The sequence below is a fragment of the Trachurus japonicus genome, chromosome 24, assembly GCF_045865225.1.
Source record: "Trachurus japonicus isolate A0001 chromosome 24, Traja_1.0".
In the NCBI taxonomy this organism is placed as follows: domain Eukaryota; kingdom Metazoa; phylum Chordata; class Actinopteri; order Carangiformes; family Carangidae; genus Trachurus; species Trachurus japonicus.
In genome coordinates, this window is record NC_140930.1 from 4,440,997 (window position 1) to 4,456,501 (window position 15,505).

Sequence of the window (15,505 nt, forward strand, 5' to 3'; positions counted from 1 at the left end):
CGGAAGTAAAAACTGATGTAAACAATCGACTGAATTTGCAGTATATTGCGGGACAATTACAATACAGACAATCAAATCAACATGGACAACACTTGAGGGGTGTACTTCGAAGCGAGTTTAGTGGGTTATATTTTATAATTATATATTTTTTATTGAGTCTAAAGCCAGGCTTTCCTGTACTCTCTCTTTCAACCCAGCTAGATCGCCATGGAAACTTATGGTAACAGATGTTTAGCTCATATATTCAGAGTTTAATCCTAAAATCGGCTATAAAAGCGCCGCTGTTTCACAATTTAACTCATTTACAGCGTGACTTTTACTTTGAAATCCAAGTGGAGCTGGCAGAACCAGTACGGAGGGAGAGATCGCGCTGATCCGCTGCTGTTTACCAACTGTTGAGCTGAGCGTCAGGAGCTCATTTATATATAGGCTATTATATTACTTGGATATAAGCTGCAGCATGGACGTCGGAACTATTTACTGAGAGAGGGAGGGGGGGGGGGGGGGTTTGTTGTGAGGGTCGACTGTCACCTGGAGCAAACTGACAACTATATGATCAGAAACTCGTTCAACTCTGGACTGTCTGTGAAGACTGACGGGAAGCTGGCCTCATCCTCTGCTTCAGAGAGAGCCTTGCACTATCGGACCTGGGTCTCTGCTCCGTGTCCAGAGCCTGGTCAGGTCGGGACACGCTGTTCACGCTGTGAACCTGCTCGCTAATGTGTAAAAGAAATAAACGGAGGGATTTAGAAATAAAACCCTCCCTCAACTACTGTAACTTAAATGTGGCCATGAATAAACTTGTTTCGCCTACAGCAGTATTGCCCAAATGCAAATATTGAATACATCTCTATTTTCACAGTTAAAAATGTCTTTGTCACCTAAACTACCCCCCGCCCCCTCCAAAAAAGAGAAAAGAAAAGAGAAACACTGTAGCATATTTTCATACGCACACCCAGCCTGAATTGCGATCAGTAAAATATATAAAAGTAGGCTATAAAACACAATTTAAACATGAAAGTTGTTCCTCTAGTTTATTTTGTTTAAATGGATAAAGCTTCATAATTAAAAGTATAGCGCAATGTCTGTCAGAAATTAAAAGCAGCCTCTTATGTGCATTAACAATGTTGCTTCGGGCTGTGATAGCGTTTTTTTTTTGTTTTTTTTTAATTCGCTCCTACTCTCCAAACAAGCTGCTCACCTTGGCTGAAATCAGCGGGGACACAGGGATTTATTTAATTATTTTTAACCAGACTCTAGAGTAGATGGAGGTGGGTGCAGGTCGTACAGAGCTCCACACACACTGGGACAGAAGATGAGGTCGATGCTCAACTGCTATAAAAACTCACACGTTTTCTTCCAGTGATTGTAGCTTCCTCTTTATAATGCTCGTCATTTTTTGCAATCGACAACGGGAAAAAAAACCCGGATTTGCCAACAAGAAACATCTGAGAACGGACTCAAATAATCAAGCTACCGCTAATGTACTATACGACTTCCGGTCGTCGCCGGAAGTTCCAACACAATCTCACAGCGTTCCATTGACTCCATGGTTGCCCCGGAGAATAAGGTGAATAGCCGTTTGTGAGAGGGGCTTAGCGAAGGGTCAATTGAGCAGGAAGTGAAAAATACAAAGTTAAACTTATAGAATCATGACATCATATCACATCTATCCAGTGTTAGTAGTGTAACTGCTTTTATTTAAAACATTTTTATAGTGTATAGAGAATGTGAAGTTACGTCACGCCGTGGGACGTTGGGCGCCATCTTTGGAGGATCGCGGATGTAAACACTTGCTCGTCTCCCTAAAAAAAGTTCCCCAAAGTCGCTTAAAAGTAATCATGGTGGGACAGCTGCTGAATAAAAATTATATTACTGTTGTTGGGTGCTACAGACCTCCTTCTGCAGCCAAAGAAACCTTGTCCTCCTTGTCTAATATTCTTTCTAAACTACCTGACAATGAGTTAGCCCTTTGTGGCGATCTGAACTGGGACTGGCTATCACCAGCCTCAGATGAATTTAAATCTTACTGTAACGCAATGAATTTCACACAATTAATTGATTCCCCCACTCGTCCTAACCCAAAGTGTCCTGAGAAATCTTCATTGATTGATTTATTCATTACTAATAATCCTCATAAGTATACCTCTGTAAGTGTATTTCCATATGACGTGAGTGACCACTGTGTTATTGCAGCCATCAGGGATACCAAAATACCAAAGGTTAAACCTCGTTACATCACGAAGCGTGATACCAAACACTTTAATGAACAGGGTTACAGATATGATCTAAATGCTGCTGATTGGAGCAGGGTCTCCTTAATACCTGACGTTGAATTAGCCTGGTCTTATTTTGTCGATTTACTCATGTCAATCATTGATAAACATGCCCCCTACAAAAGGTATAGGGTAAAGGGCAGGGAAAATCCGTGGTTCTCTGACGAGTTGGCTAGTTTAATTCATGAGAGAAACTATTATTGGGCAAAAGCAAGAAAGTCAAATGTGGAAGCTCACTGGACCACTTTTAGATGCTTAAGGAATAAATGTACTACCTTAGTTAAGAAGGCCAAATCGAACTATTATCTTGCTCTAACAGCCAAAAATTTAAATAACCCTCAGAAATTCTGGCGGACTATTAAATCTTTATCTCCAAAGAACTCCTCTAGTCTCCCAACTTATATTGTGTCTGAGTCGGCCACTATCTATGACAAAACTGAGATGCTCAATTGTTTTAATAAGCATTTTGTGTCATCTGGTTTTCTTTTTGACAAAGAAGTTATGTCCCCCACTGCAGCCCAGGCTCCACTTAGTAATGCTGAGACTCCCTTGGATACTAAATTCAACTTTAGGCCTTTCACTATTGCCGAGGTGCATAAAGCCCTTACAAAATTAGATTTTAAAAAACCAGCGGGGCCAGATAACATTGCTGTCTATTTTTTAAAAATTGCTGCGGACTTTATAGCCGAACCTTTAACCTACATTTTTAACTTAACTCTAACTAGTAAGAAAATCCCTAACACCTGGAAAATGGCTCACGTTCTCCCCCTCTTAAAAGGCGGTGAACCCTCGAGCCTTAATAATTACAGGCCTATCTCAAATTTGTCACCCTTAGCCAAGATTTTAGAAAACCTGGTAAGTGATCAGTTGAAGGATTTTTTGTGTAGTAATGAAATTTTATCATGCTATCAATCTGGTTTTAGAAAGTCACATAGTACAGTCACTGCTGCTACGAAAGTAGTTAATGATATTTTTATGGCCCTGGATAGCAAACAACATTGTGCTTCCCTTTTTATTGATTTCTCTAAGGCCTTTGATACTGTGGACCATAATGTTTTGCTGCATAGATTAGCTAATATAGGACTCTCTGATTCTGCTGTTAGTTGGTTTTCTAACCATCTATCAGACAGGGCTCAATGTGTTAAAGTTGATGGCTACTCCTCTGATACCCTGGCTGTCCATAAGGGGGTGCCACAAGGCTCTGTGCTCGGTCCCCTGCTTTTTACAATCTATATAAATGATTTGGGGAAAAATGTTGACAATGCAAATTTCCATTTTTATGCCGATGATACTGTGATTTATTGTTTTGGAAGCACTGTGTTGATGGCTGTAGATCACTTGCAAGCTGCTTTTAAGGAAATAGAAGCCCAACTCCGGTTCTTGAAATTGGTGCTTAATGCAGATAAAACTAAAATGATGATTTTTACTAAATCTAGAGACAAAACTAATTATCGTCCTACTTTATACACTTCTCAAGGTACCCTTATTGAGACTGTTTCTACTTTTAAATACCTAGGCATCATCCTTGATGACAATCTGTCTTTTAAACCTCATATTGAAAACCTGGTAAAGAAGCTAAAAGTGAGACTGGGCTTTTATTTCAGAAATAAATCTTGTTTTTCTTTTGTTTCTAAAAAAAGGCTTGTTGCAGCTACTTTTATTCCTTTGTTGGATTATGGTGACGTACTGTACATGAATGCCTGCTCTACTTCTTTGCATATGCTGGATGCCATTTATCATTGTGCTTTAAGATACATTACCGGCTGTAAGTCACTCACTCATCATTGTACTCTGTATGCTAAAGTAGACTGGCTGTCTTTGTCTGCACGTAGGCTTCTGCACTGGTACATCTTCATTTATAAAGCAATTATTGGACTACTTCCCTCATACCTCTGCACCTACCTCACTCTCACATCAAACTCATCATACAGACTGCGCTCTCTGGACTTTCTATCTGCCTCTGTCCCCAGAACTCGTACTGAGTTTGGGAAGAGGGCATTCATGTACTCTGCTCCCTCTGGCTGGAACAATCTCCAAAAAACACTAAAACTACAGGCATTCATCACCCTTTCCGATTTTAAAACCAGACTTTACTGTTTTTTAATGGCAAATCATGGAGTGTGTAAATGTTTTACTGTTTAGTATTTTAGCATCACTGGATTAGCGTTCTTTTAGTGTGTATTGTTGTGCATTGTTCTGTTCTGCCCTGGCTGATTTAACATAATCTCTCTTCCTTCAGGATCCCCTGGTACAGCCTCCGCTTGTACCACACAGCCCTCCCGTCCTCCTTCTCTTCCCCCCATATCCCTGCCGGACTGTAGAACTCTGGACGTCATTCATCTTTTCTCTCTCTCTCTCTCTCTCTCTCTCTCTCTCTCTCTCTCTCTCTCTCTCTCTCATATTCGTCCTCACTTCTTTGTGTGTATATTATCTTGTTGCTGCTTTCTTGGCCAGGCCATGCTCGTAAAAGAGATTTTTTTATCTCAAGCAATTTGCCTGGTAAAATAAAGGTTAAATAAATAAATAAATAAAATAAACAAATGCCACAGTAGAATATGCACTAATACCAAAAACGAGATGGTTCACGATGTCTGGATAAGTCAGTGGAGGGAGTAAATCTGGGTCTTGAATCCAGTCCCCACTCTCTGTTTACGTTTGCGTTCCTCCAAAGATGGCGCCGACGTCGCACAACGCGAAGCGGCGTGACGTCAGCTTCACATTCTCTATTGGGTATTATCAATACTGCAACACGTCAAACAAAGATGGCGTCAGGTGAAAGGTGTTTGGTTCGTCCTCAGGGGACCATGAGAGGTCAGAGGTCGTCAGGGTTTGTTGTTATGTTTCTATAATAATGTAACAGAGCGTGTTGTGTTCGTTGTGGTGTTCCTCCTGCAGACATCGAGCTGCTGGCCGCCTGCAGAGAGGAGTTCCACCGCCGGCTGAAGGTCTACCACGCCTGGAAGTCAAAGAACAAGAAGAGGAACACCACGGAGACGGAGCAGAGGGCGCCCAAGTCCGTCACCGACTACGGTACGACTACACTACAACCACACTGCACTACACTACACTATACAGATGTTAATGTGTGTTCTTTACCCCCACAGTGTGTGTTGTTGTGTGTGTGAGTTGTTATTCCACAGGAGCAGGTCGAGGATTCGAGTTTTCTTGTGTTTAAACCTGAAAATTAGAGGAAGATGCAAAAAAAATCTTGATCTTAACTCAATAAAGTTTTAGTTTTTTAGTTTTTTTTAATTTGCACATTATACAACCTGCATAAACAATGAAAATAGTAAAATTAAACATTGTGCAGGAGATGTAGAAGCCAAGAAAGGCTTATAAAAATACCTCCCCTATGTAAAGCACTAGATAGATAGATAGATAGATAGATAGATAGATAGATAGATAGATAGATAGATAGATAGATAGATAGATAGATAGATAGACTTTATTGAGCCCAAGCTGGGAAATTACAGTAAAATAAATAAATAAACCAGATGGAAATAAGTTGTAAAAAGTTTTTACAGTCCTCCACATATAAACATCTGATCCTCAAACTGAACTTCCTGGGTCCTGATCAACCTCTGTGTGTTCAGACAGGGAAATGAGATGATGCTGCACTGCATTTATTAAAATAATATGAATATTATTATTAATAATAATAAAATAGATAGAAAAAATAAATCACAACATTGTTTTCTTCTCGAAATGACTCCAGACTCTGTCGCCTCCAGTTGTCGAGTTGTCATGACGACAGGAGCCTTTATTATTTATTAATTCATTTATTTATTCGTTTATCTTCTTGCTCCTTCTCTTCATCCGTCGTCGTCTGTCATGTGAAATGAACCAGCGCTGTCAGGTGTGTGTGTGTTTGTGTCTGTGTGTTTCTGTTTTCATTCATTGTCCTGTGTCTTGTCTTGTTCGATCACCTGTGTGACATCACCGGTGTGACATCACCGGTGTGACATCATCACCGGTGTGACATCACCGGTGTGACATCATCACCGGTGTGACATCACTTCCTGCCGTCTCCGCCCTGTAACCTGCATGTTTACTTTCAGATGTTGCACCTCCCGTCAGAAAAGCATGTAAGTCGTCGTCCAGTGTGACTCTACTAATCGCAGAGCTGCCACGGCAACGCCAACAGCCCCTCCCCCGCCTCACCCCCCCTCCCCTCGTACTAACCTGCCCCCCCCCCACCTCCTCCTCCTCCTCCCCCCTGGTAGAGATCTGCTCTTCACTGGGATCCAGTTCTGTTGCTTCGTTGCTGCTCGTTGCTCGATGGAGAAATTCCTCTTTTTTTCTTCCTAGCGAGGGGAGGATGGACGGGTTACCATGGCAACCTCTACAGTGAGACATGTGTGTGGAAGGGATTTTTTTTTACGCTGTCGTTTCGTCTTTTTTTATGAATTTTCTGCTCAAACCAGCTGTCGATCCAGGTTTTCTTGTAGTGAGCGGCCGTAACGGTTTGATAAAGAGCCGCTGATTCGTCCGAGCTCTTAAGGTGGAAGTTATTGATCCTCCTACAGAGAGGGGGACAGTTTTCCTGGCTGGTGTTTGATATCGTCAAAGTTGCCTCTGAAGCAGATCACAGGAAGGAAACGAGGCGGCGAGCAGACGCTTCGGTCCGTTCGCCTCAGACTTAAAGAAGGTCTTAAATACACAACGGCCCTGAACGCAGCAGCCTCGGATCATTGACCCGACGTTAAACTGGTTTTATTAGGTCCACCTTAACTGAGCAGAACAGAACAGAACAGAACCGCCTTAAGTCGTCTTGGTGGCATCGGTCCAACATCACAAAGACGTAACATCACACAGCTGCTGCAGATGTGTCGGCCGTGTGGAGTTTGACCGAGTCCAGTCAGTGAACACATCACGTCCAGTATTTGCTTCAAAGTTCAACGTGCTGTTGTTCAGAGATCTCGGCTGTAACCAGTGGTTTTTGGAGACGTTGCCTCCCTGTAGCGCCGCATTATGTAATAAAATTCTTGAACGCAACATGTAATAAACTTTTTTTGTATTAAGTTTTTACATAATGCACCAAATTATTGCTTTTTTTTAATTAAAAAAAAGTGCAACACCCGCATTTTTTGTGAGAATTCGGTGCATTAAGTAACAACTTATTACCAAATGCAGCAAAGTTTATTACATATTGCGTTCAGGGAATTTTATTACATAATGTGGCGCTGCACTCCCTCCTCTGACCTTTGACCTCTGGCATCCAGAAGGTGTTTTATGTTTTGGTTGGTTGTGTGTTAAAGTCCCAGTAGATCAACAGTTTGAAGCCGTGCTGCGTTCAAGGTCACTCTAGTAATAACCTTTCCTCTCCGATGTGATGCTCAGTTTGAACTTCAGCCGGTCGTCTTCTTCATGTATAGATGCAGTGAGTTGCTGTCATCTGATTGGTCCGTTGGATATTACAGATGCGTTACCTAACGAGTGTTTTTCGCCTCAAATAAACCAGAGGAAGAGGAAGCTTTAACACTTGTTAACTGAATCGTAGCTGCGTCTTCAACACGTAGAGAATCTGTAGATCCTGATTTTAGTTTTTTTACGCTGCTCTGCTCTGTAGAGATTGAATCGCTGTATGTTACACACCTTCACACACCTTCACAGACCTGCCACGCTTCATGACTCGCTGCCTTCCTCCCCGCTGACCCTCCTCCTCCTCCTCCTCCTCCTCCTCCTCCTGCAGCTCTAACAGCAGGACTCGCTGCCTGCGCTCAGAGACCAGAGACCGGGCGGGGAGTGGGCTCGTTGTTCAGACCTGATCTGACCTGAGACCAGCGGAGCGCGGCGACCGCTCTGTTTACATGCAGCAGGTTAACGACCACCTGCTGAGCTCGTGTTTATAGGACGAATCGCCTTGTTGTTTACAACTACTTCCGGGTAGAAAACCAGAACAATAGTGACGGACGAGAGTTTCGCTATATTTATCTCATTTTTCATGTCACTATATCACCGTTTTAGACTAATCTGATGTTTGTAAAGTTTATAAAACCAATGATTGGACAAACATTCATTCATTCATTCATTCATTTTCTATACCGCTTATCCTGCACTAGGGTCACGGGTGAGCTGGAGCCTAGCTGACTTTTGGGCGAGAGGCGGGGTACACCCTGGACAGGTCGCCAGTCTATCGCAGGGCTAACACATATAGACAGACAACCATTCACACTCTCATTCACACCTATGGGCAATTTAGAGTCGCCAATTAACCTAACCTGCATGTCTTTGGTCTGTGGGAGGAAGCCGGAGTACCCGGAGAGAACCCACGCATGCACGGGGAGAACATGCAAACTCCACACAGAAGGGCCCCAGCCGGCCGGCGGGTTCAAACCCAGAACCCTCTTGCTGTGAGGCAACAGTGCTAACCACTGCACCACCGTGCCGCCCATTGGACAAACATAGGCTACTATTTACGTGTGCACATTTTTGTAATTAGTCATGGTTATCATAGATTAACCGGGCTACCTGTTTAACTTAACTCAGTGACTCAATAAACGGTCCATGAAAAAAAAAAAAAATTTCCAGCAGATATCTTAGTTACAACATGACTGAGCTAACTGGAGTAGTTTCATGTCGTGTCCCACAACGGGAGGGTTTTAACAGCTGATGTTCTGTTGTTAGCTTAGCTACCGCCGTTAGCTTAGCTGCCGCCGTTAGCTGTCCCTGTCAGCTGCAGCCACTGATGCTTTCTAGACACCGTGATTCCCCCAAACTGAATAAATACAACACATAGCAACACAAAACACACACACAGAAATAGTAATGTTTCTTCAATCATTTCAGATTTGTCTAAACGGTGATAGGGTGTGAAAAATATGATATATAGCTAAACTCTCGTTCGTTACTATTGATCTCATTCAAATTACGTGCTGGTTTTCTCCCGGAAGTAGAATGTAAACAACAAGGCGATTCGTTCTATAGGGGTTTCTCTGTTTTTTCACCTGTGTATTAACGACCGTAGAACCCGGCGTCCAGATTTCCTACAGTTTGTAAATGCAGCACGGGCAGTCCCAGGTCTGGTGCTCCAGTGTTTCTGCAGTTTCGGCTGTTTTTGCATGAAATAAAACTGGTTCTGCTTCTGGCTTCTGTCCGTCCGTCCGTCTGCTGCATGTTGTGGAGACAAACCAGGGTGATGCTGCATTCACTGCACGTCGGGAAAAAGGGGATGAAGCAGTGTTTATGCAGAGAAAACAAAACACAAGTGCAGAAAACACAGAACTACTGATGACAATGTTTATTTTTTGATGTAAGGTTCAGGTACAACTGGAGATATGAGCTTCTTACAGACGACACTAAATGCTGATGCTAAATACTAAAACTTAAAAGTTACATGAGCTCATTTTCAAACATCGTCAGTCACAGTTTCGACCTGTCATGTTTGTTTTATTTTTGCGTCACGTTCCTTTAAGTTGCTGTTTTGCTCATTTGTAATTTGAGCCCTCAGGGCCACTGTAGAATGAGGCATGTTTTGCTTATTGCTGGTGTGTTTTTGGGGGTTTGTTGCACGTTGGACAGCTAAACACACACTGACGCCTTTGTGGTTTTTATCCGTGAAGTTATGAAGCCAACAAACTTGATTACTGTACGTTTAAGAAGTTAAATAGTGTGTTTTAAATACAGATTTTCCAAATGTTTGACAGAAATCTGCTTTTATTAAGTAGAAAACTGGAATTTTTAATTATATTTCATCACTTGAACGCAGCACAGAACCATTTTTATCTCGTCTACGTTAATGCACAGGTTGATAAACAGGAATCAGGCTGAAACCAGTCGACGCTGCATGTAAACATGGTCGCCGACTCCTGATTGGTTGCTCCCGTCACTTCGTCACCTCACTAACTTTTTTTCTAAATTCTCCGTCCAATCAACAGCCCAGCAGAACCCGGCCCCGCCCATCCCGGCGCGGCAGTACGAGGTGGCCATGAACCGGCAGCAGCGCTACTTCCGCATCCCGTTCATCCGGCCGGGCGACCAGTACAAAGACCCTCACAACAAGAAGAAGGGCTGGTGGTACGCCCACTTCGACGGGCCGTGGATCGCCCGGCAGATGGAGCTGCACCCGGACAAACAGCCCATCCTGCTGGTCGCAGGTCAGTGGGATCACATCTTAAAGGGATGCTTCAATGGTTTAAAGGGATTTTGGCAAAGTCGCCTATCACCATAATCCCTATAGTCATAGCAGTAGGTTTGTTACCTTTAATTGTCGGTGCAAGCTGTTTTTAGATTGGCGGGGTAGAGACGTGAGCTCTGCACAGCAAACACGGTATTTTCGCCTTTCCCTCATCAAACTCATCAAATACACAATCCAACAACTCTCTTGTGCCAAGAATATTTGTCTTATTTCTAGTCAAAACAAATCTCATTCTACTTAAAATAAGACTCATCATATTAAACGCAGCTTGTTTTTAGACACTTTTTCTCTTCTTTCAATTGAAATAAGTAGAAAAATCTGATAGTGGAGCAAGTTTTTCTTCCTTATTACAAGCACAAAAAACTTGCTTTCACTGGCAGATTTTTCTACTTATTTCAAGTGAAAATGTGTTTGAAACAAGTGGAAATTATCTAAAAACAAGTTAATTTTTAAGTAATGAGTCTTATTTTAAGTGGAAAGGGATGAGTTTTGACTAGAAATTAGACATTTTGACATGAAATAAGACAAATATTCTTGAAAAGAATTTGAGTTTTTGCAGTGTGGACAAGTTGTGACCTGCACATTCACCATGGCATGAAATAATAATGTAATGTTACCAGACAGAGTTGTTTTAGAGGCAAATGCAGCCGGAACTACATTCCAGACACGTCTGCTGGGCGGAGGGATTTCAGAAGCGCAAGTAGTTCAGAGTATTTGCTTCATGTGTCGTAATGTTACATAATTACACATGATTATCTCATAGTGTGGTGAATGTGCAGGTCACAACTTGTCCACCAGAGCGTTGTGAAGTTGTTGGATTGTGTATTTTTTTTGATCAAGGTCTTTTTTATTTTTCAAATATAACAAATACAAGAAATACAATTCACACATGGAACAAACAAGATTAGTTCCTGTCCAAACAAACAAACTTCCCGTGCCCCCCACCCACTTGTACTGGAACCCAAGAAAATTTCAATACATCCAGATTGACACATACACAGACTAGGTGAATAAAAAAGAAGACTATTTGGATTGTGTATTCGATGAGTTTGATGAGGGAAACTTGCAAGTACCGTGCAACTCGCGTCTCTGCTCCGCCGTTCTAAAAATAGCTTGCACCGATTATTAAAGGTAATGAACCTAGTACTGCTATGACTATAGGGATTATGGCAAAAATGTTGAACTATCCCTTTAATAGATGTCCAGGAATCATCTTCATCCTTATCTTTATCTTCGTCATTCATCATCCTCTCTGGTGGTTGTGCACAGTCGGGTGGTTTTCACTGCTGTAAGGAACATGAAGTGCTGCTGAATCATCCGAGACACAACCAACCAATCAGGGCTCAGGACAGACAGGAAGTTAATGACATCACAAACACGTCGTGTACAGTAGGATCAGTTCAGATGAGATTAATAATGAAGCAGGTCGATGCTGCTGCTGATGAGAGTTCATCAGTTCACACATCGCTGCTCATGTCGACGTCAGGTGGGAATTTAAAACATGATCTTCATTCATCTCTCGTGTTGCCTTCAGGTGCTTCTGTGGATTTAGACCACAGACCGTCATCTCACTCAGGAATGAAAATGGTAAAAAATTAAAAATCTGCTGGACTGAAACGCTGCTGTACTGTAGTAATGTTTTCTAACACACATCCTGTTTTATTATTAGAGTCGCTGTGTGTTTATTATCGCTGCTGATGCAGTAACAATAATAAATGCGGCTGCTCTGGTGTAGTTGGTTAAAGTGGAGTTAATTTATTTAGAGCCGTGATGCAGACAGAAAGAGAAAGAGGAGAAAATGAGACTCTCATGCTCTGTGGGGGGAAAAATAAATTCCCCTTTAATCGTAGTAAGTGATTCAATATTTTTATCGCCACATTAATTCTGAACAGTTACAGTTAATGTGCCGTTTGGAGGAAACACTTGTTTGTTCCTCCAGCTGTTTGTTCGGTCTGAAATGAACTGCGAGACCTCGGAGTGTTTGAAACAGAAACAGTTGTTCTGTTTTTCACACATCTGTCTGAGCAGATGTGTGGATGATGAGCTGGAAACCTCTGGACTCAGAGTTTACAGTCGTCTTGAGGGCCGAGGGTCGGCGGTGTGAGACGGATCACCCCGTCGCCGTAGTGAAGTGTTTTGTGGGTAACGAGCCGCCTCGTGTTGTGTAGCACTCGGCTAACGCACACCGCGACTCCGTTATTCCCTTTACAGCTGCAGATGTAAATCCAGACGGTTCAGAGTGTGTTGAGGGCAGGATGTTGGGTTTTTATTCCACAGAAGAGTCCAAACTTCATCTGAAACTGTAGCTACATGTCAAATGTTAGAATTAAAATACAATTTAACATCCACTGAGGAGCTACTACCTCAGTATACAGTGGACAATACAGTGACTCGGTATCGGAAAATTGCGTAGTAATGTCAAGAAATAGCCTAGAAATAACGGTCAATTTCATAGTAATGTTGTGTTTTTCATAAAAGCAAAAGATTATGCTTTTCATACTTTGAATTTTTTGGGAAAGGCCAGAATTTTTCTCCACCAAGTCCTTGATATTGACCGATATTTCTGGGCCATTTCTACACGATCAATTGTTATTTGTTGGCTATATTTCTCGTCATTTCTGTGAAATTGATCGTTATTTCTAGGCTATTTCTAGACATTATGACTCAATTAATTGACATTTCTTGGCTTTTTCTTGACATGATCACGTAATTAGCTGCCTGTAAATTAAACTTTAACTGTAAATTAAAGGGTTACCGTGACAGCAATATGCGCCATTTCTTGACTGGAAGTCCAGTCACAAAATAATAATACACCCGTTAGAGTGCACATTATATACACATTTGTTTCAGTCCATCAACTGATCGGAAAAAAGCTGTTTTTCTGAAATTAACCAACTCGCTCTATAAATATTCCTTTTTATTTAAAAAAAGTAAAGGAATAGTTACTTTTCCTGGTAATTAGTTACTTTTATAATGTAGTAACTCAGCTACTTTTGGGGGAAAGTAACAATTAACTATAACTTTACTTTTTTAAAGAACCGTGCCCAACACTGGTACATGTAGCTACAGGAACTGATCGACGTGTCGGCCTGAGCCGTGTTGGTCAGATATTTCCCAGCATCCTTTTCAAGTTTTTCCTTGATTGCAATACTACAGTTTAAATTGGGGGCAAATCCTTCAGGGATGCACTAAAAGTACCTCAGCCTACTTTCTATTAAAACTGCAGAACAAAAACTGAGCTTGCAGGTCAAAATGACCAAAAAAAAAAAAAAAAATCCATCTGTGCTCGTTTGTCGTCTGCTCCTAATTCCTCATGATCCAGTTTCTACTTTGTCTTTGGAGCTAAATTAATGCTGCCTTCAGGTGCTACTGTATGTAGTACTGTATGCCAGATGGTATTTTCCACTTGTGACCTGGTATTTACCAGCACGTTGTACAGAGAAAATAAAGATGGTGGACACACAGATTCAGACTTGTTACTTGGGTAAAACCATAGATATATACACGTGCGGCATCTATGTATATATCTATGGGGTAAAACAATCTTGGATTAGTTCATCTCTTACAGCAAGAAGATGAATTATCAAAACTTAAACGGTAAATATTAATGTTCATGGAGATTTAGCACTGGCTATTTGGCCAGCTTTTTAAAAGTGTTTTTTTTTTTTTTTACTGTACGCACACATACATAAAGTGAATAGCTGCTAACTGTTTTCTAAAGGCTTGCCTTGCTTACCATTAACCAATCTTGCGTTGCTCGCTGCCATGTTGAAAAAGTCAAAGGTTATTTTCATCTCGGCAGCTCGGGCATCAAAAAACTCTACGAGTTGCCCAGTGGAAAATACCACATGAGAGGGTGTTCATGTGCACTTTTCACGTCGTCTTTTGGTATTTACCATAATTACCATAGCACATGAAGGCACCATAAATAACGAGCTGTGTTGTGTTTTCCTCCCTCCCTCCACCCACAGGGAAGGACGACATGGAGATGTGCGAGCTGAGCCTGGAGGAGACGGGTCTGTCCAGGAAGAGAGGGGCGGAGATCCTCCCCCGGCAGTACGAGGAGATCTGGGAACGCTGCGGCGGCGTCCAGTACCTCCGCTCCGCCATCGAGAACCGGCAGGCGCGACCCACCTACGCCACGGCCATGCTGCAGAGCATGTTCAAGTGACCGAGTCGCCGCGGCGATCGGCGGCGGTAGTGGAAGTGGTGACAAAAGGGACGACGGACGAACGCACCAGCTACCTAACGCAGCTCGGCACCTGTAGGGAATTCACGCAAAACCGCAAAAATTTTAATTTTTTTTTGTCCTTTTTTAGTTTTTTCCCTTCTTCACTGCAAAAACTCAAATATCTTACCAAGAATATTTGTCTTATTTCTAGTTCAAATGTCATTTCTAGTCAAAACAAATCCCATTCTACTTAAAATACGACTCATTACGTTAAAAAATAGCTTGTTTTCATACACTTTTTACTTCTTTCAAGCAGATTTTCACTTGAAATAAGTAGAAAAATCTGATAGTGGAGCAAGTTTTTCTTCCTTATAACGAGCACAAACGATTTTTCTACTTATGCCAAGTGAAAATTTGTTTGAAGCAAGTGAAAATGATCTAAAAACAAGTAAATTTTTAGGTGATGAGTCTTATTTTAAGTGGAAAGAGATTAGTTTTGACTAGAAATGAGACATTTTGACACGAAATAAGACAAAAATTCTTAGAAAGATGTTGAGTTTTTGCAGTGTTCTTCTCCTTCTGTCGTAAAGTTTTCGTTCTTGCTGGTTTTCGGTTCCTCGGTGGTGGCGGTGTTGGAGGTGATAGAGGTGGTGGGAGTTTTGCAGTGAACCCTATGCAGATAAAAATCAAACTAAATGATCACAGCCGGTGGTTTTTTTCTGTTCTCCGTAACATTTTTCTGCAACAAAGTCTAACTACGAGGCCTTAATACTACTTTAACAGGGTGTGATTGCCACAAGTAGGACTGTTTTTTTTTTGTTTTTTTCGTTCGAAGCTGCCTCCCCAAACAAGAAAAAAACTCTTTAATTCCTCTGTAATTATTATTATTATTATTATTATGCATTCCTGATGATTATTCCA

The 15,505-nt window shown here is 41.7% G+C and overlaps 1 protein-coding gene across 11 annotated transcripts in view; it reads left to right on the plus strand.

The window, feature by feature from the left end:
* The window catches only part of LOC146961183 (unconventional myosin-VI-like), a 141,454-nt gene extending 126,718 nt beyond the window's left edge, over positions 1–14,736 (plus strand). For 2 of the 11 annotated variants that reach the window (XM_085770968.1, XM_085770966.1), the window contains exons 30-32: positions 5,172–5,306; positions 10,154–10,372; positions 14,385–14,715. In XM_085770968.1, coding sequence (XP_085627094.1) covers positions 5,172–5,306; positions 10,154–10,372; positions 14,385–14,584 — 554 coding nt within the window. In that variant the 3' untranslated portion in view covers positions 14,585–14,715. Of the gene's footprint in view, positions 1–5,171; positions 5,307–6,334; positions 6,362–10,153; positions 10,373–14,384 lie in introns of all 11 variants that reach the window. The other 9 variants (XM_085770963.1, XM_085770965.1, XM_085770969.1 and 6 more) reach the window with 9 other exon arrangements.
* The last annotated feature ends 769 nt before the right edge of the window (positions 14,737–15,505 follow it).